This window comes from Myotis nattereri (genome assembly GCF_964212035.1).
Source record: "Myotis nattereri genome assembly, chromosome: 2".
In the NCBI taxonomy this organism is placed as follows: Eukaryota; Metazoa; Chordata; class Mammalia; order Chiroptera; family Vespertilionidae; genus Myotis; species Myotis nattereri.
The window spans coordinates 105,805-132,252 of record NC_138076.1 but is presented as its reverse complement, the minus strand read 5'-3'; the positions used below and the strand labels follow the sequence as shown (position 1 = coordinate 132,252).

Genomic DNA, 26,448 nt, shown 5'->3' with positions numbered 1-26,448 from the left:
CCAACCGCCAAGCTCCCCGTGGAGGCTGGCTGGAAGCAGGTATCTGGGATTTATTTATCTTGTGTAATTAAAATTTTGTTGCCTTTAGCGGAGGCCTGGGGGAAGCTTGGCTTCCTCCATTGCCAGGGCAAACAAACCTCCTGTTTGCTCCAGCTCCATGGCTGCCGGCCGCCATCTTGGTTGAGTTAATTTGCATATAGTGGCTCTGATTAGCTGTTGGGCTTGGCTTGGGGCATAGCGAAGTTACGGTCAATTTGCATGTTTCCCTTTTATTAGATTAGATTACTGGTTTAATGTAACTAGTAGACTCGATTTCTTTAAAGAGAGAGAGAGTTAAGACCAACTCTTTCTTTGGACATTGGGATCATCTACCTTTTGGATTTAAAGGGGGACCCTTTCTTTCACTGGTCATTCTGCAAGACCAACTCTACTGACCGGTTTCTGCACTCCCCTTCTCTGGTCATTATTTGAGACCACTGATGCTTGTCATTACCCTCGGTTTTTGGTGCTGCTGGCACACTGAACCAATAGTTGACCCTATCTGGCAGATACAGCTAGGAATGTGTGTGTATATTTTCTGATGTATGCTTATCATCAGAAAATATACACACACATCAATGCCCTTCCACTTCTTAAAATTAAAGAACAAGTGACATAGCCCAGTGGAACCACCTAACCTGGAGTCAACAACACTTTCTGGACACTCCATAGAAACCTTTCACGTTTGAGTTCTATCACAGATGGATTGAATCTTCTAGGTTAAAATTGTCTTAATTCAGAATCATGGAGCTGGCCAGGTAGCTCATTTGGTTAGAGCATAGTTCTGATACATCAAATTTGTGGGGTTTTTTTCTCCTCTTAGGGAACATGTAGGAAGCAACCAACAAATGGATAATAAGTGGAACAACAAATCCTTGTTTCTCTCTCTCAAAAATCAATAAAAAAAGAATTATGCTCATTTTCTTGGTTTGTTGTTGCCTTGTGATGGCGTAGCTGTGCACCACTGAGATGCAAAGGCTGATTAACTTACTGTAGACCATTCAGGGCAGAATTCTCTACACAAGTGAACCACACATATGAGTCTTATGGAAAAGAAAAGAAAAGCCAATGCTTGAAACTTAATGCTTGAAGTTTATTATGGAGAGGGATAGAAGAAAAGGCACAGGTACAAAGACTGAAAGCTGCTTCAGTTCTTCAGTGGCATCTCGCAGTGCTTCAGGTCTCTGAGCAAAAGCTTAGTCACAGCAAAGCTTGCGTATATGGCCACGCAAACGGCATAACCCATATTTTTTTCTAGGGAAATTGCACAATTTTCTGTGTGTGCATGTGCATCTGGCTTCTTTCCTAACTCCTGTGGAGAGAAGAGGAGGGTCAGGCACAGGGGGAAAGGGACAGGGAGGAGAGGCACAGCCAGCTTCATGGAGATCTTCTGAGAGATGAACCCTCTACTCACTGTAGACAATAGCTAACAGGGTTGGCTGAAAAGATTCTTGTGCTAGTCATAGATCACAAGGAATATTACTGACTCTGTGTGGTCATGGAGGATCATGAATTTTCTCTGATCCTACTGTATCATGTACATATTTATGTCCTGTCCTAACCTCACGACCCTCTTCTTCAACTCAAGGCAGCTACTCCTCACCCCCCTCATCCTCACACCCAATTTTAAGCCCAGACTCCCCATCCCCTCTCACAAGCTCCTCTAATGGGACACAGATCCCAAAAGCATGTTGGCTGATGTCTCATCTAAAGCTCGAGTGAGGCGTTCCTCTCCTGTGAAGGAGATGGCCACGTCCTGGTCAGTGTCCTCAGCCTGGTCCTGGTCCTCAGCCCAAAATTCGCCTTGGTCCTTGGCTACAGGCTGGTCTTGCTCTGGAAGCTGGTCAGCTGTCTCTTGGAGGGTCTGAGCCTGGGCCTGGAGGGTCAAGAGGAGAAGGGCAGCGAGGAGAGTGAGGGTCCTCATAGCTGAGGGTCACCTGGAGCTCAGGGTCAAGTGAGAGGACAGGAGAGAGTGGTGTGCAGGGCTCAGTCAGCCTGTACTTATAGGTCAGAGGGGAGGAGAATCAGAGACACATGGCGCAGGAGAGGAGCTGTTCCTTTGACTGGCTTGGGGCCAAGGCCACCGTCACCCTCAAAGCCCCTTTGATGCTCCTGTACCTGCCCCTCCATCATAGCACGTGTCCATGTGCTGAGTGTCTACAATTGTTTCAAATAGATAACGATGATAAGGACCTGGCATGTTTTCTGTTTCCCATCTGCTTGGACACTTACCTTCTGATGTTCAAAAAACAAGGAACTGTGCTCTCATTGAAAGTCAGGGACCAGAGACCTCTGCTTTCTCAACAATCGAGTAAGCAACAACAGAACAATAGAGAAAAGGAGAGAATAAAAAATTTGGATAGTGAAGAAAGATAAGGGAGAGGTGGATAAGGATTTAGAGCAGGTGATTGGAAAAGGGATATATAAGTAGGGTGAAATTTAGACAGGGCGTATGAAGAATAGGTAAAATCTAAAGCAGGAATAGGGTAAGAGAAACAGGACAGCAAAAGGGGAAAAGTGGGGAAGAGAGTTTTAGCACAGCAGCACAATTGAGGTAGAGGAAAATGATGCTAAAGGAACGATGAAAATAGAATGGAGAACCTTAGTCCCAAAATAAAATAAAGAGAAAATAAAATGACACTTAAAAAAAAATGGTAAAATGGCAGCAGTAATAATACTGGTTAAAAATAAAAATGTAGTAATTAAAAGGGTAAAATCAGGTGATGAAAAAAGAAAATAAATGGTTTCTTAGTTAAAAGGTGAAACAATAATTAAAAAAATAATTAAAAAAAATGGACTGTAATGAAGGTGCTTCAGATCTTCTGCTCCTCTTTTTGGCACACCAGGTATTCAGGAGAATGTTGAATTTTCCTCTGATACACTGTTCCTCTGTGTTGTAAGCCACAGTCCTGATTTTAAGGCAGGCTACATTGGTTTCCCAGACAGCCCTTATCTGTATTTACAGAAGAGTCAGTTCGTGGCTCTGCCTCTGGGTGGCAGTGCGTCGGGATTGACCTCCGAGGGTATAGGACCTCTCTGACCAGGTGTTCTCTATTGTACCGGAAGCTGGTTTGGGAATGTCCTCCGCCCAGAGCTGGTTTTCCAGTAGTCACTCCCCGCTCTGTTTCCCAGGCTCCCCCAAAACAGCCTTCCCTTACAAGCTCTGTGACTGACCCCAACTGGGTAGTCCCTTGCACTGGGTTCAACAATCAAACGCACAGATTTAAGAGCCTGGGAAGTTGTGCGAACTCGCAACGCTTCACCTTCCAAATCTGCGCGAAGTCTCTGCGCGCGCTCTGGCTCCTGGCACCGAGTAGCCGGCAAACTGGCGTAATCTGAGGCTGCCCGTTTGTGTCCCGTCCAACTGTGGGCTTATTTATAGCGTTCCCTTCTGCCAGCAGCCCTGGGGGTGCCCTTCCACACTCGTGGGTCACGCTGGCTCCAACGGCCGCGGTCTTTGTGGGGCGCAGAGCCCCCACCCCCCTGCGCGCGTTCCACTCTCCAACCTAAACTGCAAACCGCACCTTTGGGGAAAGTCTAACCTTTCTGTGGGGAGAAGCAGAGTTCCTCTGAGTTCACGTAGTCGCGCTGCTTGAGAGCCGTTGTTGCCGGGTTAGTAGCTGATCTCTGGATGCCGGTGACAGTCACCCAAGACGGCACGGTCTCCGCGGCTGTGCCGGCGCACCTGGAGAGGTTTCAGCCTCAGCCTCTAACCGTTCCCTTTATCTAGGATTTCTCTGTCTTTCCTGGCTGCAGACTGTCTCAGCTGAATCTCCTCTGCTTATTCGGGCTGTATGCTACCCGTTTCAGCTGCCCGCCCTTATCTGCTCCGGGACAAGGCACCGACACGTCTGTCTAAACCTCCGCCATTTTCTTCCTCCGAGACCTCTGCTTTCTGATGTGGGCCCTGTTCACCTCTGAGTCCCTGGCCCTGGGACCCGCCCTTCCCCGATGGAGTGGAGGGCAGAGAGATTTGTTTTTCTTCTAGAAAAAAGTCTTCTATGAATCTCAATGGCTTGACAGCAGCCTGCCTTTGGGAGTGAAACACCTGTCAATTGTATTATGAAAAACATACTGTTTCTTGGTAGAATTTTATTTAAATTACTATAGGCCCAGTGCACAAAAATGTGTGCACTTGGGTGGGCCCCTCAGCCCGGCCTGTGCCTCTCGCGATCTGGGGCTCCTTGGGGGCCCCTTCCCCTGGCTGCTGGCACCAGTTTTCCTCCGGTGCCCGGAACCCCGGCCTTCGCTCTTTGCCGGGAGGGGCCCGCAGTGGGCGAGGGGCTGAGCTCTTTTAAAAATACTTCTGAATGTTTGGTAAATAACCCTGTAGGAATCTACTTTCTGAAACATGCTGGTTGTTAAGGGCTGATTTGGGTAATCAACAAAATGTATGTTAAAATCCTAATCCCCAGAACCTCAGAATGTACCTGTATGTGGAGATAAGATCTTTAAAGAGGAGATTACATTAAAATGAGGCAGTTCCAGTGGGACCCTTAGCCCATCTCACTGAAGTCCTTATAAGAAGAGGAATGTTGGGGTCCTGCCTCAGCAGGTCCAGGGGTTCCCAAAGGTGTGGATGGAGTCGACGAAGAAGGAATGACACAGAGGCAGCGTTCAGGTGATCATCATAGCCAGGTTCTCTTTTTATTGTCCTGTTACATCTATATTTATACTATTTGATCCTATAAGCATGCCTCTATAAGCTATTTTTTGCCGAGGAGAGCATGGGGTCAGTTTATTGGGGGGGGTCAGTCAAAGGGGGAGCTGGCTAGGGTGGGGTAGGGCAGCTACTTGTCTGGCCCCCGAGAAACCCAACTTGAGTCCAGAGCCTCGACCGCTTTGAAGCCAAAGTCTTCCTCCACCTTTATCTGCATGGAGGCCAGCTCAGGAGTCAGCGGGACTCCTGCCCGGCCCCCTTCCGGTGGCACTTGCCGCCTCTTCCAACGGCTGGGCCCTTCCCCAGGGGCCGGGCTGCTGGCTTCTGTGGGTGCCGGCGTCCTCCTTGGTGGGGACAGCCCCTCTTTCTCTGGAGACTCGTTCTCAGCGTTGCCTGGGGTGGGGGCGTCTGTGCCCTGGCTCCCCTCGTCCTCCAGTAAGATGGTGAACTGGCTGGCCTGGTAGTCGTCACCCTAGGAGTCCAGCACCCTCATGAGGAACCTCCGCTTCTGCTGGAGTCTCCGTGTTATCCTCTATATCTGATGGAACCTGTTCAGGACCTGCGCCTTCCCGACCTCCCTGCAGCGCCCGATCCAGCGCCTGGTACTTCCTGCGATTGAGTTCCCCTTGGCGCCGCCGTTGCTGGCCTCAGGCTCCCTCCTCCTCTTCGTCTGGCTCCTGGAGGCTGGAGCTGCCCAGACCCCCAGACAGGAACTCCACTTCGGTCTCAAGCTTGCTCTCCAGGATGTGACCACCTTCAGCGGAGGCAGCGCCAGCTCCCAGCCGGGAGGTGCTGAGAACTCCTCAAAGCCCACGGCTGCCATGGACCCCTCTCTCTGCTCCAGCTCCATTTCTCCCTGGCGCAGAACTTCCAACCTTGCAACCCTCTAGTTTAAAGTGGTTGCAAAACTACAGCCCATCCGATTTCACAGCCAGGCACCCAGGCCTGGCTGCTAAGCCTCCTGGGATTTGTAATTCTCTATTTCCGGCTTGCCTCCCTCGCCCCACCCCCACCTCAGTCCCAACTGAAAGGCCCTACTGGCTGGTCTAACCCTGTGGCCAGGCAACTGAGTCACCTCGGGTCTTTATTCCTGTCCCGACACCAGGCCATCTGACCATGGAGACTCTCCTCTTGGGAGGCCCCTGGGTCTCCTTCTCGTCTCCTCATCCCAAGCACCGGATCGTGTGCCCCAGCAGCGATGCAGCCCTGGCACCTGGGTCTCCTTCTGGGGCCTGGCTGCATTGCCCCCGGACTGGATCGCGTGCCCCAGCGGCGACGCAGCCCCTGGGCCTGGATCTTCTTCTAGGTCTCCTGCTGGGGCCTGGCTGCGTCGGCCGGATCGCTTGCAGCCCCGGCGCTTGGATCTCCTTCTGGGGCCTGGCTGCATCGCCCCGGGACCCGATCGCGTGCCCCAGCTGCGACGCAGCCCTGGGCCCTGGGTCTCCTCAGCCTGGGCACCGGATCGCGTGCCCCAGCGGCGATGCAGCCCTGGTGCCTGCCTGGGTCTCCTGCTGGGGCCTGGCTGCGTCGCCCAGATCGCGTGCCCCAGAGGCAACGCAGCCCCGGGCCCTGGGTCTCCTCAGCCTGGGCACTGGATCGTGTGCCCCAGCAGTGACGCAGCCCCTGCGCTTGGGTCTACTTCTAGGTCTCCTGTTGGGGCCTGACTATGTTGTCCCTGGGGTCCAAATGGTGTCCCCAGGCACCTATGCAGCCCGGCCTCTGGCCCCGCCTCTGGGTGTTCTCCCATCGCTGGTGATGAGTGATCTGAGAAGCTAGGCGGAGCAGGGAAGAGGCAGACTTCAGCCTCTTCCCTGCCCCACCCAGCTTCTACAATTACTGTCTCAGAGCCCGCAAAGGTGGCTGGGTTCTCCTAGCACAGAAGCCGGCAAAGGCGGCCTGGCGTCTCCCAGCAAAGGCTGCTGGGTTCTCTGGCTCTTGGCTGCCACCTGGGTTTCCGATTGCAGTCAGCAGCAGGCGGCTTTTTCCCTCCTTTCTCTTTCGCCTCCCAGCATTGCGCCTACTTATGCCATCTTTGTTGGCGGTTAACCGCCATCTTGGCTGGCAGTTAATTTGCATATTGCCCTGATTAGCCAATGGGAAGGGTAGCGGTTGTACGCCAATTACCATGTTTCTCTTTTATTAGATAAGGATTACTGGTTTAATGTAACTAGTAGGTTCGATCTCTTTAAAGAGAGAGAGAGTTGAGACCAACTCTTTCTTTGGACATTGGGATAATCTGCCTTTTGGATTTAAATGGGGACCCTCTACTGACCGGTTTCTGCACTCCCCTTCTCTGGTCATTATTTGAGACCACTGATGCTTGTCAGTACCCTCGGTTTTTGGTGCTGCTGGCACACTGAACCACTAGTTCACCCTATCTGGCAGATACAGCTAGGAACAATGTGTATGCTTATCATCAGAAAGTATCCACACACATCAATGCCCTTCCACTTCTTAAAATAAAGAACAGGTGACATAGCCCAGTGGAACCACCTAACTTGGAGTCAACAACACTTTCTGGACACTCCATAGAAACCTTTCACTTTTGAGTTCTATCACAAATGGATTGAATCTTCTAGGTTAAAATTGTCTTAATTCAGAATTATGGAGCTGGCCAGGTAGCTCAGTTGGTTAGAGCATAGTTCTGATACATCAAGTTTGTGGGGTTTTTTTTCCCCCTCTCAGGGAACATGTAAGAGGCAACCAACAAATGGATAATAAGTGGAACAACAAACCCTTGTTTCTCTCTCTCAAAAATCAATGAAATAAGAATTATGCTCATTTTCTTGGTTTGTTGTTGCCATGTGATGCTGTAGCTGTGCACCACTGAGAACCAAAGGCCAATCAACTTATTGTAAACTATTCAGGGCAGAATTCTCTACACAAGTGAACCACTCACATGAGTCTCTTGGAAAAAAAAGAAAAGCTGAACAGTGAGTTTAATGCTTGAAGTTTATTATGGAGAGAGAAAGAAGAAAAGGCACAGGTACAAAGACTGAAAGCTGCTTCAGGTCTTCAGTGGCATCTCGCAGTCCATTCGGTCTCTGTGCAAAAGCTTAGCGACAGCAAAGCGCGTCGACGGCCATACAACCTGCAGGACCCAGCTTTTTTTACTGGGAAGTTGCAGAAATTTTTGAGTGTGCAAAAGCAATAGGTTCCTGGCCCACGTCCTGTGGAGAGAAGAGGAGGGTCAGGCACAGTGGGGAAGCGACAGGGAGGAGAGGCACAGCCGGCTTCATGGAGATCTTCTGAGAGATGAACTGTACTCACTGTAGACAATAGCTACCAGGTTAGGGTGAAAGGATTTACGTGCTAGTCATAAATCACAAGAAATCTTACTGACTCTGTGTGGTCATGGAGGATCATGAATTTTCTCTGATCCTATTGTATCATGTACATGTTTATGTCCTGTCCCTCGCCTCACGACCCTCCTCTTCAACTCGAGGTACCTACTCCTCATCTCTCTCATCCTCAAACCCAATTTTAAGCCCAGACTCCCCATTCCCTCTCACAAGCCCCTCTAATGGGACACAGATCCCAATTGCATGTTGGCTGATGTCTCACCTGAAGCTCGAGTGAGGTGTTCCTCTCCTGTGAGGGATTATGGTCACGTCCTGGTCACTGTCCCCTGCCTGGTCCTGGTCCTTGGCCCAAAGGTGGTCCTCGGGAGGTATCTGGTCAGCTGTCTCTTGGAAGGGTTCAGCCTGGGCCTGGAGAGTCAATAGGAGAAGAGTAGCCAGCAGAGTGAATGTCCTCATGTCTGGGGTCACTTGGAGATCAGGATCAGGTGAGAGGGCAAGAGTGAGTGGTCTGGAGTGTACAGTCAACCTGTTCTTATATGTCTAACTGGAGGAGATTCAGAGACATGGACCAGGAGAGAAGCTGTGCCTTTGGCTGGCCTAGGGCCAAATCCACCGTCGTCCTCAATGCCTCTTTGATGCCTCTGTTCCTGCCCTTTCATCACAGCACGTGTCTCTGTGCTGAGTGTCCACACTTGTTTCAAGTTGATCATGATGATAAGGACATTGAGGTGTTTTCTGTTTCCCAGCTGCTTGGATATTTACTTTCTGATGTTCAGAGAATACAGGGACCGGAGCTCTCAATAAGTAAGTCAGGGATGAGAGGCCTCTGGTGTTGGGCCCTGCTCTCTCATCTACACAGATACTTTGCATTTTTATATAGTTTCCAAACGAATCTGTTTTTCGGGTTGGCTCTGACCAACTCCTTCCCTCATGTCCCACTGTCCTCCCTCCACCTGAGCTGAGTCACTGTCCCCTCTTTTCCTGCAGGAGCCTACCTACCAGATCCTGACAAGCTCTCCCAAAGGGAGTGTTGCCCCCAACCTGCAGGATGGACCCTCATTCTCAAGAGCTGTACCTTGCACCCCAATGACATGTGTCTACAGCCCCGTTGTGCATGGTGGGCTGCACTCTCCTGTTCATTCAAAAGCACACAGCACATGGCTTGCAAAACTGTGTCCAGGTGTAGCCCCAAGAAAGAGGGACTCTAAGACCCTAATGTCTTGTCAGAGTGATGAAGCTGGGATTAATATGAAGTGCCTTGTCAGATGTCTTTGATGTGGACATGAATCAAGAGCATGGTGGCACAGAGAGCACTGCAGGGCACAGCATTTGCATAAAACATCCTAGAACTGGCCTCCATTCCTGCCGGGAGCTGGTCCATGCTTGCTGTTTCAAGGGACCTGGCATATATGGCATACTGTTCTTAATATGTTTGCTCACCTTCTAGGCATTATGTGTTTTAACCAAGGTCTCTGAGAAAGGTTGTTTCCCCAGGTAGGGATTTTCCCCTGAAGTTAGGGAGGGAATAAAACCTCTTAACTAAGTGCCAGGCGGGTAATTAATCACTTTAACTACGAACAATCATGCTTAAGCTACATAATCTTTACTCCCTGGAATGGAGATAAGAAACGACCTAACCTTTGAAATAGAGATTGATAGGATTGGAATCAACTGGTATAAATACAGATGTAAGAAGACAGAACGAAGAGAGACAGAACCTAGGCACAGAACCTACACAGAACGTTCTCTAGAGACAGAAGAACTTCGCTGGAGAGAACATGGCAAAAGATCCTGGGCAGAAACTGGCCTCAGAACCTAGAGACAGAACCTAGCGAGAGAACATGGCAAAAGATCCTGGACTGAACCTGGCTGGAGAACCTAGCGAGGGAACATGGCTGCTGAACCTGGCTGGAGAACCTAGCGAGGGAACATGGCTACAGAACCTGGCTGGAGAACCTGGAGAACCTAGCAAGAGAACATGGACACAGAACCTGGCTGGAGAACCTAGCGAGGGAACATGGCTACAGAACCTGGCTGGAGAACCTGGAGAACCTAGCAAGAGAACATGGACACAGAAATTGGCTGGAGATACAAAGCAGAACCTCTCTGGAGATCTAGACCAGAACTTGGCTGGAGATCCTGGCTAGAGATCTTTGCTAGGCTGCTGATCAACTGAATGCTATCTCCGTGTCATTCCTTCTTCGCTGACTCCGTCCACACCTTTGGGGACCCCTGGACCCGCTGGGGTTGGACCCCAGCATCTGGCGCCCGAACAGGGACACCTAGGTAAGCGCCCCACACTCGGGACGGATAGGACTCCACCGTAGGAAGAGGGTGGATAGTCTTCGCCGACTCGGTCCACACCTTTGGGAACTCCTGGAACAGGATTTCCCTAGGTAAGCACCCTCCCCCCCCCCCTTGAGAACCCCACACTCGGGACGGATAGGACTCCACCAGGGTACTGCAGACCCCCCTACAGAGGATAAGTAGGGTAAGAAGGTGGATAGTACAGAACTCAGATTGAGAAGATGTGCCATACTGAGTCCAAAGAAAGAAGACTCTGTATTGATCCTTAGACTGAGAAGATGTGCCATACTGAGTCCAAAGAAAGAAGACTCTGTATTGATCTTTAGATTAAGAAGATGTGCCATACTGAGTCTAAAGAAATAAGACTCTGTATTGATCTTTTAACATATATGCTTGCTAGCAGAGGAATTAAGGTTACTCCCAGTCAGACAGAACGTTTTATACAAGAAATATGTCCATGCTTTTCTGAGGAAGGAAAGGTAAATGTAATGGCATGGGAGAAGGTAGGCCCAAGAAGCCTTATCCTTAACCCCACTGCAGCCTTTCCACCCTGGGAAAGTGCAGGATTGGCAAGCTCTCCCTGGGGTGATAGATCAGGACTCAGGTAATAGCGGAAACCGTCAATCCTACTCTTAAAATGGATACAAGAGAGCATTTGGGGTTTTTTCTTTTTAATGCCTGCTTTTAAAAAATAAAAAAGGGGGAATTTGCCGGGATCCGGTCCATCCTTGCTGTTTCAAAGGACCTGGCATATATGGCATACTGTTCTTAATATGTTTGCTCACCTTCTTGGCACTATGTGTTTTAACCAAGGTCTCTGAGAAAGGTTGTTTCCCCAGGTAGGGATTTTCCCCTGAAGTTAGGGAGGGAATGCCGGGGTCCAACCCCAGCAGGTCCAGGGGTTCCCAAAGGCATAGACGGAGTCGGTGAAGAAGGAAGGACACGGAGACAATGTTCAGTTGATCAGCAGCCTAGCCAGGATCTCTAGCCAGGATCTCCAGCCAAGTTCTGGTCTGGATCTCTAGCGAAGTTCTGGTTAGGATCTCCAGCCAGGTTCTGTGTCCATGTTGTCTTGCTAGGTTCTCCAGCCAGGTTCAGTCACCAGGTTCTAGTCAGGTTCTCTTGCCAATTTCTGTAGTCAGGTTCTCTTGCCAAGGTTCAGTCCAGGATCTTTTGCCATGTTCTCTCGCTAGGTTCTGTCTCTAGGTTCTGAGGCCAGTTTCTGTCCAGGATCTTTTGCCATGTTCTCTCCAGCGAAGTTCTTCTGTCTCTAGAGAACGTTCTGTGTAGGTTCTGTGCCTAGGTTCTGTCTCTCTTCGTTCTGTCTTCTTACATCTGTATTTATACCAGTTGATTCCAATCCTATCAATCTCTATTTCAAAGGTTAGGGCGTTTCTTATCTCCATTCCAGGGAGTAAAGATTATGTAGCTTAAGCATGATTGTTTGTAGTTAAAGTGATTAATTACCCACCTGGCACTTAGTTAAGAGGTTTTATTCCCTCCCTAACTTCAGGGGAAAATCCCTACCTGGGGAAACAACCTTTCTCAGAGACCTTGGTTAAAACACATAGTGTCTAGAAGGTGAGCGTAAACATATTAAGAACAGTATGCTATATATGCCAGGTCCCTTGAAACAGCAAGCATGGACCAGCTCCCGGCAAGGGAATAAAACCTCTTAACTAAGTTCCAGGTGGGAAATTAATCACTTTAACTACGAACAATCATGCTTAAGCTACATAATCTTTACTCCCTGGAATGGAGATAAGAAACACCCTAACCTTTGAAATAGAGATTGATAGGATTGGAATCAACTGGTATAAATACAGATGTAAGAAGACAGAACGAAGAGAGACAGAACCTAGGCACAGAACCTACACAGAACGTTCTCTAGAGACAGAAGAACTTCGCTGGAGAGAACATGGCAAAAGATCCTGGACAGAAACTGGCCTCAGAACCTAGAGACAGAACCTAGCGAGAGAACATGGCAAAAGATCCTGGACTGAACCTGACTACAGAAATTGGCAAGAGAACCTGACTAGAACCTGGTGACTGAACCTGGCTGGAGAACCTGGACAGAACCTGGCTGGAGAACCTAGCGAGGGAACATGGCTACAGAACCTGGCTGGAGAACCTAGCAAGAGAACATGGACACAGAACCTGGCTGGAGATCCGAACCAGAACTTCGCTGGAGATCCAGACCAGAACTTGGCTGGAGATCCTGGCTAGAGATCCTGGCTAGGCTGCTGATCAACTGAACGCTGTCTCCGTGTACAGCAGGAGACAGAACTAAGAAGACAGAACCAAGAAGACAGAACCTACACAGAACCTAGAGACAGAAGAACTCCGTGTCATTCCTTCTTCGCCGACTCCGTCCACACCTTTGGGGACCCCTGGACCTGCTGGGGCAGGACCCCGGCACATTCCCATGCACGTTCCAGCCTCCCAGCCCAGCCTCCATGCCCACTGCCATCAGGAGAATTAATGTTTTTAAGCACCTGCTTTTCCCAGCGTGTATCAATGGCCTTAACCCCCCTACTTGTTCCATCGACCTGGTGAACTAGGTTCTGTCATGTATTTTACAAGTGAAGGCAGTGAAGCACGGGGTGGTTGAAGAACTTGTGTGCGGCCACATGGCCAGTTATAGGCAGCCTGGGGGTTCAGAACCCACAGTGCTAACCCTCTGCCTTTGAGCCTGTGTGAGTTCACCTGCTGCCCCCATGTGAGGTGTGTTTTCATTGTGTGGGGAAATACTTAAGGGGGACTCGCCTAATAATGACACTCTTTCCTGGAGTTTTGATGAAGAATGAGAAGAAAAATTAGAAAATAAGGGACAAAAATGTGTAGCGAGGGAGTTTTGTGAACGTTCCTTTTGTGAGCACTTTTTAATCATGCTTCCAAATGTTATTTATTTGCTGTTTCCAACCAAGCCACATTCAACCCATTTGTGTCAAACTTGTTCACCATCATAGCCGCAGCGAAGCCCCCCAGTTTAATAGAAACACCTTTTCCCTGTCTTCCCCTCTTTTCCATGTATTCCAGCTCTCATGGTCTCAGTCTCTCCTGTTGACACAAAGAGTCCCCGTCCTGGGCGCTCACTAAGGCAGCACCAGATTCCCTGAGACACCTGTGCGCCCGCCGAGCTTTTGGTGGGAGAGTCACTTGCCGGTCACCTTCCTGAGGAGCCGGATGGTGCTGACCTCCAGCATCTCTGGGCTTCTGTCCCTGAAGACGTTTGCTGTTAGCCAAACCCACTTCACCAGCGCCGATGGGGTGGCTGTTCTTATCCCTGGGTGGCTGCCAGGACCGTGCAGCTCAGCTGGGAATCGCCCACTCAGTGGCTTCTCTGGTTTGCTTGTTGCAGCGTGAGCAGAACACCAGCAGGCCACTGGCCTCACCTTCAGGAACAACAACCCGAGAATGAAGAATCAGCTGAGAGAACAGCCTGCTGCCTACAGGAGGGAGAGGAGGTGAGTGCAGACTGGGCAGGGTTTGGGACTAGCTGGAGGTCAAGGCTGGCTGTGTTGAGTCCCTACAGTGTTCGGCAAAACATCCCATTACGCTGAGGCCAGCACCTCATTCTCACCCTCTTTCACTCGTCTGCCCTCTGGCACCTGCACCCTCTCAGCAGCACCTGGAGTCAGAGGGCTAGGAACTGAGTAGGGGACTTGGGATGTTGCTGAGGAGGGATCTGAGGCCCAGACAGGTGATGTGACTTGTAAGTCAGGGGCAGAGTCAGAAACTAGGAATCCAAAATCTTAGTGCACCTTTTCTTTTTTCTTTTCTGTGTCATGTTCTCAAGCTCCTTGAGCTATTTCCATGGCTGGGTCCAGGCTGCATGCAGCGAAGAGGCAGGTGCTGTGCGTGTAGGTGGGACTCACATGAGTTTGGGTCCCACGCACGTGTCCACCATCGGTCCTATGGCCTCGTCCATAGAGCAGTGTCCTACGACGGTTTTGAGGATGAAATGACCACGCAGGGCACCTGGCACGATTCTGTGCCGGTGGCGAGGGCTCAATGGCACTTAACTTTGGGCACCTTTTTAAAAATACATTTTTATTGATTTCAGAGAGAGGAAGGGAGAGGGAGAGAGAGATAGAAGCATCAATGATGAGAAAGAATCATTGAGCAGCTGCCTCCTGCACTCCTCTTACTGGGGATCAAGCTCCCCCACCCCACCCCCACCCCCGGCATGTGCCCTTGACTGGGAATAGAACCGTGACCTCCCGGTTCATAGGTTGATGCTCACCCACTGAGCCATGCCGGTTGGGGAGGTTGATCCTGGGATTCATGGCTGGGCCACCAGCCTCCATATGCAGACAACCTGTTTCACTTAAACTGACCTAAAGTAAACTACTGGGACCTTCGATGGCATTTGTCGGGTTCTCACACAAAGCAGGATGTTGGCAGGTTGGCACATGCTCAGCAGTGGACAACCACCTCTGAGGGACCCAGGTTCCCAGTAAGGAGCAGCGCCAGGGATCTTGAGGCAGAGAAGGGAGGCCTCAGCCAGTTCAGTCGGGGCTTCTGGACTCCTGGGCTCCATGGTTTTGTGAACAGTGTTTTCTGGTTTTAGGCTAAAGTTGTTCCGTCTGGTTCATGCCATAAGGGCTCAGCGCCGAGGAGACAAAGCCTAAACACACCCAGGCTGGGGCTTTCAAAACCTTGTCATCTCATGGTGACCAGGGGGTCAGCAGGGACAGAGCGCCAGCTGGTTCTGATGGCGAGATGGCTCTGTCTTTGCGTCAGAGAAGCAGTTCCTCCTGTACACGTGCCCTGTCTAGTTAGGGTAAGGCCTCCTGGGTCAGAGAGTGGGGAGCACGAAGCAGCCTGTGCTGTTTTCTCAACAGGAAGAAGAGTAGTGACACTAAGGCAGGGCCACCTGGCCACCTGCTTGGGTGGCTGCCCTTCTGGTTGGGCTCTCACAGGGGAGCAGGTATGGGGGCCTTTATTGTCCCCAAAAGCGAGGAGAATTTTTGTAAGAGTTTCACATTCTCTCCCCCACTTCTCTCTCTCTCTCTTTCTCTCTTTCTCTCTCTCCCCCCCTCCCCCACCTCTGCTTTCTTTCCTCCCTTCATTACCATTTTCTTTCTTTAAAAATATCGGCCATCCTTACATTTGACAATTTCTCTCACCATCCCTACATGTTCCAGAGCTTTCTCTCAGGGCTTATGAACAGTAGTGGCCCAAATTCCTGGACCCAAAATGGATTTTGTCTGGCTCTATCTTGTCACTAGAAAATCTCGACTTGAACTCAGTTGGCTCGATTTTGGGCCCTAAGAGTGGCAGTCCGAGGGCCACAGATGCAGGGTTCTGTGTTGTCATTAAAATTCTCCTGGGTCCTTCACTGGACGCTGCCCCATTTCTGAGCCCCCAAGACATGGGCTGACACTGCAGCCTGTACTTAATGCATGAGTTGAAAGTCTTCATCATGTCCTGGAAGAACAATCAAAGGTTTTTTCGGAAGATAACACATTAACAAAAAATGACTGAAGCATTTGTTTTTTTAAAAAAACTTTCTTTTTAAAAAACTATGTTTGATAAAATCTTGTTTGGTTCTTTTGGATATTAAGGAAGTTAATCTTTGACTTGAGAAGGGAGGAGTAAGAGAAACAAGAGAGCAGAAACTGGGGGATGGGGACAGACAGGGAATTTTTTATTGTGGTTCCAGAGTTATGCAAAGTCAGGGGCCTCGGCCACAGGCTGACCATGTGACAGGACCGTGACCTCTGTGGTTTGGCTGTGGCCTCTTCCTCCGTGAAGTGAAAGGTGGGTTATGTGGTCTCCAAAGGCCAGAGATTGTTAGTCACTGTGATTCGATAAAAGAAGAAAACTGTAGGCCTCTACTCCATGGTCAGGAGGTTGACTAACTGTTATTACAAAGTCGTGACTTGGCGATCGAAAAACCATTGCGAAGTAACCACACAAAAATAAAAAAATAAGAGTTTAACCCATGGGCAAGTGACAAAATTATTACACAAAATCTTTCTCTATGCAAATAGTAGCCAATTATAAAGTACAATGAGCGAAGAATGTGACTCAAAAAGAAAGAAAAGCATAAACTACTGAGGAAAGTTGTTACAGAACACATCCCGGGCTCCCATGAAGACCTTCCTAAAGGGCACAGCAACGTGACATGAAAAGAGAACAAAAACATGGAAGGTGAGATTTTATTTTTACAAAGACTGCATCATCCATGGCATTTTTCTTAAATAAAACCTGGACCATCTATGCAGTGTTAGTAAAGCAATAGAATTGGTTTTGATGTGATGAAGGAACGAGAAGTTACTTTGTAAGAGTGAAGCATTGAGAGTGGCCATGGTGAATGCGAAGAATGGCTGAGAGGGAGCTTCCACCACCAGGAGTGCCAGGAGCTGGGGCAGAGAGGTCGTGCCATGCTGGCTGGGAGCGTGGGTGAAACCAGAATCCACGCTGTGACCCGGGACAACCTGGGCATTGCAACCTGACAGGTTGGGTCGCAGGTGCTCTGAGTGCAAAATGTCCCATCTTTCTCTCCAGATGTCCCACTGTTCTCAAAACATCAGGGTAGCCTGGCTGGTGTGGCTCAGTGTTTGAGGGTCGACCTATGAACTACAAGGTCATGGTTCGATTCCCGGTCAAGACACATGCCTGGGTTGTGGGCTTGATCCCCACTAGGGGCCGTGCAGGAGGCAGCCGATCCATGATTCTATCTCATCATTGATGTTTCTCTCTCTCACTTCCTCTCTGAAATCAAAAAAATAATATTTTTTTAAAAACACAAAACAAAACATCAGGGTGACCCTGCTCGTCTTCCAATTCCTTCCAATCACATATGATTTTATCTCTCTTCTATGTAAGACTCAGTTTTTTTAAGGGAACAGGGCCATGAACTCAGCTGTTGCCTGTTATGAGAGACTGGGCTAGGAGAGCGCCGCATTCCTGTGGGCCTATCAGGCCACTAATTCTGGGTGGGGTGAGAAAATGTTGTCCTGTCACTGCCGGGAACTAAAGTCTGTCACAGCTTTTCAGAACAGGCTCTATCTCAGGAGAGAAAGGGCGAAGGACAAAACTGATCTGGAATAGAGACAGATAAGTAAGTACAGACAAAACAAGTACTTATAGCGAAAACCAAACATGAGCAGAGTTAAAAGTATCATTTAGGGTCACCATAAATTTGGGCTATTAGATGAGCAAGCATGAAGTAAAAAGAAACCAGAAACAATCCTTATAATGACCTGGCATGTGCGTGGAGTCCTTAGAAATCAGTAGGAAAAGATGAATAGGAAAATAGAAAAATGGATAAAGTGCATGGATAGGTAAGAGATAAAAGTAACTAATGAACATTTTAAAAATGCTCAACCTCATTAATAATGTTTAAAAGAGATATTAAAGCAAGCAGAAAGTATGTTATTCACTTATATGATTTTCAAAGATTAAAACAATTGACAATAACCAGAATTGATGGAATATCAACAGTCAAAAGATGCTTTTGTGCATTGTCACTGAGACGATAAAGTGGCCAAGCAGTTTCTGGAGTGGGCAATTGGGCAAATGCCCATTGCAACTTGAAGTATGCATATATGTGCCCATTCAATTCCTAGGAATTTATGCATAAGTAATTGCTACATAAATTTCTAAAGATATATGTATAGTTATGCAAATATATGAGACAAGTATATCTGAAGGGATAGAATTCTCAAGTTAATATTTAAGTGGGGAAAATGCAATAGAACTGGCCATAAAGTATGATTCTATATTTAAAATAAATATTTACATAATTTTATTTGTAAAGTAATAGAACTGAAATACTTTGAATTGTAAATTGTGGCTATAACTAGAGAGGGGGGTTAAATCTATCTTTTACATGTCTTCATTATTTGGAATTTTTCAATGTGGAAATATTATCAGAAGAATAATAGATTTAAATGAAAGTAAATTCTACAGATGATTAGGTACATTTTTCCACTTATCTTTAACCACTGTGGACTCTCTCCCTTTAACATGGGTTCTCTAGGGAGGTTAGAACTGACCCCCTGCCATTCTGGATCTTTCTTGTAAGGATCCCTGGCCTCAGAATCTTCTCTGAGGAGCTGCCTCGCCTGCAAGGGACCGTCCTTTTCTCCCTTTGCCACAGCCTGGCTCTCAGCTCCCACTCACCTTCAGAAGCCTCTGGTGCACCTGTCACTATCCCTGTGCTGGGGCCTCTCAGGAGCCTTGGGGCAAGGCAGGCGCCCGGGGCACAGGGAGCGAGAGCACCATGCTGTTGGAACGAGCAGGGCCTCAGGCAGGGAGACGCTGATCTTCATGTTCATCCCTGGCAGCTGCGAGTTCCTGGGACAGAGAACCCGGGCGCTGACCTTGTCCTCCGACCCTTCCCCAGGTCTCGGGAACCGTGGCGAGTGACAATGAGACTCCTGCACATCCTCCTCACTGCTCTCCTTACCATCCTCCAGGTACTGCCCGGTAAATACCAACCCTGCTGTCCTTTCTACCCCCTCAGTCAGAGCTGGGAGCACAGGCTCAAGGAGCTGCCAGTGGGCACCTCCCCCGACCCCCCCTCACTGCAGGTGAGTTGGAATAGCTCTGAGAGCTGGTGGTGTGTCTTTATGCCACTGCAAGTCCTGTGGGTAGTGGTCGACTTGCCTCCCCTTCCCACAAATGACCTGGATGGTTGAGAACCAAATCAGTTGAATCCCTTGGTTAGTGTAACCTGGAGTGGAGACAAAGATTAGATGGACCCTGAACAGAGACTTCGTGCCGCTCAGATCACAGGAGTGACCAAGAGTGTAGCTGGGCAAGGATTCTCCTGGGAGGGATTTGTGTGGTGGGACAGGTGAGATAACTGGTGAACCGGTGGGCAGTCATTACAGACTCAGCACACCTCCCTGCCCAGTTCATGCCCAGAGGTTCCTGTGGCAGGAAGGACAGTTTGGCCAGAGGTGGTATCAGTATCAGTGGTATCTTGTGGAAGGATGCGAGGTGATGAGAAGAGTGGATACGGTTGGTGGCTTGCTGGGAGGGATGGGCCCGTCTGATGGGGAGGCAGGTCTCAGCTCTCCCCAGATGCCAGCCTCACACAGACTTCATGTCCTTCTTGCAGACAGCACCGGGGCTCTCAATTTTGAAAGGCCCTGCTACCTTCGGGGCGGGATCTGCCTGAAGTGGGGCACCCCAAACTGTGAGCCCTTCCAGGGGCCCTGCCGAGCTTTCACCATCTGCTGCCGCATAAAGAGGAACCAATGAGAGTGCCGGGGGAGAGAGCCCGGCCCTAAGACCTGGCGCGTGGCTCCTCGGGTCAAAATAAAAGCTCTCAACACTCACATCTGTACATGGATCATTTTGTCTTCAGGGTTGATTAGAACGTCGTCTTCCCAGAACAGGTGGTCGGGAGGGAATCAATGATAAGAATTAAGTGTATGTTCCGCTTTCAGTTTTGCAGGGCATTTTCATGAGAACCGCTCTGGGTTACCAGCCCCAAGCCACAGATGTAGAAACTGAAACCCAGCCAGGTGCAACAGCTCACCCACATTGAAGAGTCAGCACAAGAAGGAACATTATTTAAGGCTGTGGTCAGTTCCAGAACTCTCTGCCTGCATGGAAGGGAAGTTGTGGTTTCCTTTGAAACCTCAGGGAGTGTGCACAGGAGAGAATTCACTGTAGTGGGCGAGTGATGTGAGGACGGGGCTTGGTCCTGGGCCTGCTGCTGCCATGGGGAAGGAGCTGTGGGGGTAGCACAGGGCTTGAGGTGGTGTTGGGAACACGCAGGAAGAAAGCACAGTACAGAGACTACCCAGAAAGGAATCTCAATGGCAGGTCAGAAGGCACATGCTCAGAGGTAGAGCCTGGGATAAAGTGACTGTTTCCTGTCTTCCTGCTCACTGTTCCTGTCCAGGCCATGAACCCTCTGTGGCATCGTAAGTGATCTCTCCACTACGCCACATCCTGACTCTGGTGAGGAGCCAGTCTGTAGATGAGCATCACCGCCTGCAATTTACAGCACAAGTTGGAGGAGGCTAGGGAGGAGGCAGCAGGTGCCCAAGGTGCCCAGGAAGTTGGGAGACAGAGAAAAGATAAGTTATACTTGCCTTCTTCCAAAATCTAAACAGTCCATGGAAAAGAATGGAGCTTGGCTGGCACTGTGACAAGTAACAGTCCTGGCCAACTGTATGGCTGGGTCCCATCAATGAGTAACCACTAGGACTCAGCTCAGTGTGCGGACCCACATGGGCTGTCACGACTGTCAGTCAGTGTAGGCGAAGATGCTGGACACAGACAGAGTGTGATTCCCCGCATTCCTGATCAGCACTATCCCCTTCACAGTCTGTGTCCAAGGATCATCGCAGGTTTGCTATGCCCAGTGTCTGTGGGGAGAGTCAACGGTGAGTCCTGTCCTTGAGTGGAACAGTCTACCATCGCCAGGAGAACTTAGGAAACTATGAGTGATTTAAAAATAATTCATTTCCTAATTTGTGTTTCTTCACTATGAAGTCAAAACCTTCTTTGCTTTGTCACATAATTCTCCCAGCATTCACAGAGTCACTGACATCTCTCCGTTTCAAAGTCTCTGGTCAGCCCCATGTAGCCCATGCCTCTATTCCTCTCTCTTCTTTCTGTTTCTTCTTCCTTTTTTAAAAAAATATGTTTTTATTGATTTTTAGAGAGAGAGGAGGGAGAGAGAGAGAGAGAGAAGAGAGAGAGAGAGAGAGAGAGGAGAGAGAGAGAGAGAGAGAGAGAGAGAGAGAGAGAGAGAAATCAATGATGAGAGAGAACCATTGATCAACTGCCTCCTGCATGCCCCACACAGGGGATCGAGCCCACAACCCAGGCATGTGTCCTGACTGGGAATCAAACCATGGCCTCCTGGTTCATAGGATGATGCTCAGTCACTGAGCCACACCTGCTGGGCCACCCATTTCTTCCTGATTCAAGCACAGAGGCCTGGCTTGGGAAAGCAAAGAAGAACTCCAGGGGCGAAATGGAGGGCAGGGACCCTGGTGGGAATGCTGGGAATCATTGTCACGGGTGGAGAAAGAGCAGAGATGGGAGCTCCAGGAATAAACACTGTTGGTGCTTATGGTCCCAGCTCCGACAACCTGTCACAGCCCATCAGTAGAGTGACGTGTGACCGGGTTTGGCTGCCCCTGTTGCTTGACTCCAGGAAAATTCACCGATTGTGTCAACTTTCATGCATTCCTTTTTCTCAACAATTTATTTATTTATTTTTAATCTAAAATTTTTTAAAATATATTTTTATTGATTTCAGAGAGGAAAGGAGAGGGAGAGAGATAGAAACATCCATGATGAGACAGAATTATTGATCGGCTGCCTCCTACATGCCCCCCACTGGGGACTGAGCCCGCAACTGGGGCCTGTGCCTTGACTGGAATAGAACTGTGACCTCCTGGTTCATAGGTCAGCACTCAACCGCTGAGCCACACCAGGCAACAATTTATTTATTGAGCAGTGAACAAAACAGAAAAAACATATTTTTACCTTCATGGTGCATATATCCTAATGGAGGAAGAGACAATGGAAATAAATAACATTTAATACACTAAATATTGATAAGTGAAAAATGCAAACTACAGATGATGTATGATAGAACTGTAGAGTTGAAACTTACCTTGTTAACCAGTGTCACCCCAGTAAATTTAATAAAAATTCAAAAATGGGAAGCAAAGGTACTGGGCAGAGGCTCTGCAGCACCGAATGGTGTGGGCAGGGGTCCGGCGGAGGCCTCACTGGCCACATGTGAGTGACAAAGTCCTTTCAGACTCTGGCCAACCGTGTGGGTTAGTGTTCAGGCCTCAGGCTGTGCTCTCTTGAGCGTCCTGGGAACTGTTAGAACAAATAGCTGACTGAGGGTGTGGACTCCAGGTCTTGCCCAGTTCCTCTTGGCCCAATTTGGACAACACTCCTGCTGCCCCCATCTTTAACTTTTTTTGTTAATCTTCTCCTGAGGATATTTCTTCCATTGCTTTTCAGAGAGTGGAAGGGAGGCAGGGAGGAAGGGGGGAGAGAGACATGGACTGGTTGCCTCCCAAACGTGCCTGGGAGGTGGGGGGCAAGGGGGAATGGGAAGCAAACTCCAACCCAGGCATGTGCCCTTGACTGGGAATTGAACCTTCGACCCCTTGGTGGGCAGGCTGATGCTCAAACCACTGAGTCACACCGGCCAGGGCTGCTCCTACCTTTTAGCTCTACTTACTTATTAACTGCAAACGTGTACAGTATTTCTACGGCATGATTTCCTACTGTAATAGTTGTATACATTTTTAGTCTCAGAGGACATTGCTTAAAAGAATTCACTAAAGCCCTGCTCCCTGAGTTCCAGTTTCTAGAACCTGCTGGAACCCACCAACACCCAAGCCACTCAGAAGGATCCACGATGAACCCTTGCAGTAGCAGAGATGACAGGGGCCACCTCAGCTGCCACACTGCTCTGGGGCAGGTGTCCAGTGAAAGTACTAACCTGCCTTGCCCTGGGACAGTCCCTACAGTCCCTCCTGTGGCTCCTGAGCTCCAGTAAGAGACACTTCAGGGCAACCAAGCCACCCATGAGTCTGGTTCAGGTCATGCACCACCTTCAGTTATGCTCAAGCAACCCCTCAGGAGAACCAGAAGCAAGGGTACAAGCACAGACATCCCTTACCTCACGAGGACCGACGTCACTAGAACCCAGGGGGCAGGGCAGGCAGGGCCCAGGGGACAGTTATGGAATGTGCCCCTCCCCCCTTCACCCCCCCCCCCCCAATGTTCCAGTTCTGCCCCAGGGACGCCCATGGGAAGATGGACACAGAAGAAACAGGGCTCAGAGCAGGGCTTTCAGACCTGCCAGGTGTTAACAAGCTCTATAAGCACCTATTAAGGAACCCAATACTTTCCTGTTGTTAATCCTCACCTGAGGATATTTTTCATTGATTTTTAGAGAGAGTGGAAGGGAGAGGGAGAGACACAGAGAGGGAAACATTGATGTGAGAGAGACACATTGACTGGTTGCCTCCCGCACGCTCCCTGACCAGTGCTGGGGATGGAGCCTACAGTGGAGGTATGTGCCCTTGACGGGAATCAAACCCAGGACCCTTCAGTCCATGGGCCGATGTTCTATCTACTGAGCCAATCCGGCTAGGGCAGGAACCTGGTACTTTTTTCTGTTCCTGGGCCAGTGCCACATGTTTCAAGCCTCAGTATCATTGTACATTATTATACCTGATAGTGGAAGTCATGATTTGTTTGTCTTTACAAAAATAATCTTTTTTATTCTTGCACCTTTCCCCCATTACAGTTTTTAAATCTGCTCATTAATATCACAAAAACCTTTATTTTGAACCTCAAATTTCCAAATTCTCATGAGTCAATGGAACATTATCAGCCAATTTACTCTTAGATGTGAACTGATAGCCACCGTGATCTGAAGCTAATCCCCGTGTGAAGGGACTAGGAGGTCCTTCCACAGGAGACCAGACTAGAACTCGGGTCTGGGGCCTGGTTCCTGATTCTAACGTGGGCTTTGCTACGTACAAACTTCACCACCATGCAGGTCTCTTCTTCTCTTCCTCGTGTGTGCACTGGGGATGGCATTGGTGTCTGCGTGAAGCAGACGGTAGGCCTCTGGCTGCAGGAAGGCAGATGCCTTCCATGTGCTCTTCTCGGTCGGCCTCTTATTACAGAAACACACGTCAGACGTCAACCATGACCTGGAAACAGGAGGGAATGGCACAGAGTGCTTACGCTGGCCACTTCTGAAGATGCTTGCTGTGGACGAGTTCGAGGTTCCTTCAGAAAGAGGGGCATCACCTCTCATGAGGAGGCCAGGATTTTCCGGTTAAAAACAAGAGAAATCTCAACCCCAGCTCCCTGGGTCTCGAAGGTAGGGTCAGCGGGCCACACCTGGGACAGAGAACAGACATAGCAGGTGAAGTCAGATGAGGGGCCTGCAGACTAGGACCTGGCGTGGGCGGAGGCCTGACTTTCACTCTGGCTTTGGGTCAGGAGGAAAACCCCTCTTCCGGCACCTCCCCAGAGCTAAGCCAGGCATCCGAGCAAGGACCATGGCCACGAGGTTGATGGGTCATGAGATCTCACTGTGACCTGGACAATGACCTGAGTCAGCAGAGTCACCCTGGGACAAAAGGCCGATGTCACTGGTCAGATTGGGCAGGACCAGGCCCCAGTCAGAGCATGTGACCCAGTGACAGGGCCTCTCTGCGCATACAAGAGGCTGCGGGGGTCTGAGGAGGGAGCGGAGCTGGGAGGTGAGTCTGAGAGGTGAGTGACGGCTTCGTTCTGCTGAGTGCCAGCGCCCTTAGTGGTAATATGGGAGGTGGCATGGGCACTGTGTGTGCCCAAGTTCACGCAGCAGATCATCCAAGTTCCAGGAGAGTAAATGGGGAGAAAGCCATATACTCTCCAGCGCATTCATAGAGTAACATCAACTTGCTGCAGCCATTCTTTTACCTCCATGACCACTGCTGCATTTGCCAGGGTCCTTGGCGGGAACAAAGGGCATCACCCAACTCTGCATGGAGCTTGCTCACCATTGTGCCCGTTCATTTCATGGGCTTCACTGCTCACTGTACATTCAGCGAGTGCTCTGGCCAAAACTGGGCACTCTCTCCCGCAGTGAGTCGCCCTGGTCGGATCTGTATGGGGAAGCTTTAAGCTACTTTTTATCCAATAACATGGTCATGCACCTGTTTTCTCCTCCCAGGAGTTCCAAAAGCGGTCCCCACAGAACCGGCCCCATGAAGCTGGTTTATGTCCTCATCTTCGCTGTCTTCTTCCTGTCTCAGGTGACACCAGGTAAGCCCTCGCTGGCACTGCCTTCTCATATCTGAACCCCATGGCCTTCCTCCCACCACTCCACTTGCAGAAGAACCCCCGGGCCCCGGAGCCAGTGTAGGGATGCTCACCAGGAACAGCGAGGAAAGGGCAGCCTCTCAAGGGAGTGGCAGGGTTAGCACCTTCAGGTCTGCACCTGGGCACCTGTCAGTGAGGTCCGTACCTGGGCACCTGCTTTCCCATCCCATCTGATGACACCCTCACACACATGCTCTCCTCTCTTCAAGCTTCTGCCTCAGCTATGGGTATCGTGTTGGATGGCTGGCTGCAGGAGCAGAAAGAGAAGCTGAGAGGTTTTGCAAAAGCAGGCAGTTCACATACTTAGAACTGTGGCACCTGGGAGAAACAGGGGTATGTGCTGCTCTGTATCTTGCTCCAGGGCTGGAGGGATGAGCAGAGAGGGAGGCTGGGGTCTGCCCCCTGCCTGTCCGTCCCCTGCAGCACAGAAGTGCCCAGTGTCACAGCTGGCCCAGGGGTGGAGTGTGAGCACACCTGGATCCGGAGAGAAAGGTGGCTTGTGCGGGCTCAGCCCCGGGGTCAGGCAGGGCACTGAGGGCCGCTGTGCACTGTGCCCACCCCCTAGTCCTTGTCCCCCCGACTCTGTTCCTCCCTTGTGTTCTGCACTAATAGAAACCTATTCATCTAATCACATGTTTCACTCTTCATCTCAGGGCTCACGGCTCCATGTGCTAATTCACACTTCTATAGACAGGAGCTGACAGGAGCTGGAGGGAGGGGCCTGTCCCCAGCCACGGTCCTCTGGGTTAACAACCTGTTCACTGTGACCCCCTGGGAGTTTGATGGGTTTTGTTGTGACACTCAGAATAGTGGCCCCAACAATGTCCTCAGCTTGAGCTGCTTTTCAATCAGAGAGGGAAGGTGAATTGTGGGTGGCAAGAAGGGGCCCTTTAGGGAAGCACAGGGAAAGAGCTGTCAGGACACCTCCCGTGACATTCCCCTGGGTGCTGCCCCGGGGCACAGGGATGGGGGTGCTTCCCAGAGATGGTGGAAGTGTCTGAGGCCTCGGGCATAGTCCTCTGAGGAAGCACAGGGTAGGTGTGGGTGGTCCTTTCCTGGCAGCCTCTGGCCGGAGGATGGGCTACAAAGACTGCTGACAAGCACGTCCTGAAGTTCTGCTAAAGCCTGGCCCTCACACTCCCTGGCAGCGTGTGGGTGGGTCAGGGCAGGTGCCATCAAGGACAAAGGGCTGAGGTCTGTGAGTGGGTGAAGTCAGGGAGCAAGAGCCTTTGGCCCTATGGACAGTCTGAGGCCAACGAGAGCCACCCCGGGACCTCTGCCTCCTGGGTCCCAAGGGCGGTG

At 50.0% G+C, this 26,448-nt stretch overlaps 1 protein-coding gene across 1 annotated transcript; it reads left to right on the top strand.

Moving 5' to 3' along the window:
* Positions 1–19,259: 19,259 nt before the first annotated feature.
* Positions 19,260–19,530, top strand: LOC308512620 (uncharacterized protein; the record flags this gene model as incomplete). Its single annotated transcript, XM_081082234.1, has 2 exons — positions 19,260–19,287; positions 19,388–19,530. The coding sequence occupies 2 exons, from the start codon at positions 19,260–19,262 to the stop codon at positions 19,528–19,530; spliced, it is 171 nt and encodes a 56-aa protein (XP_080938360.1).
* Positions 19,531–26,448: the final 6,918 nt, after the last annotated feature.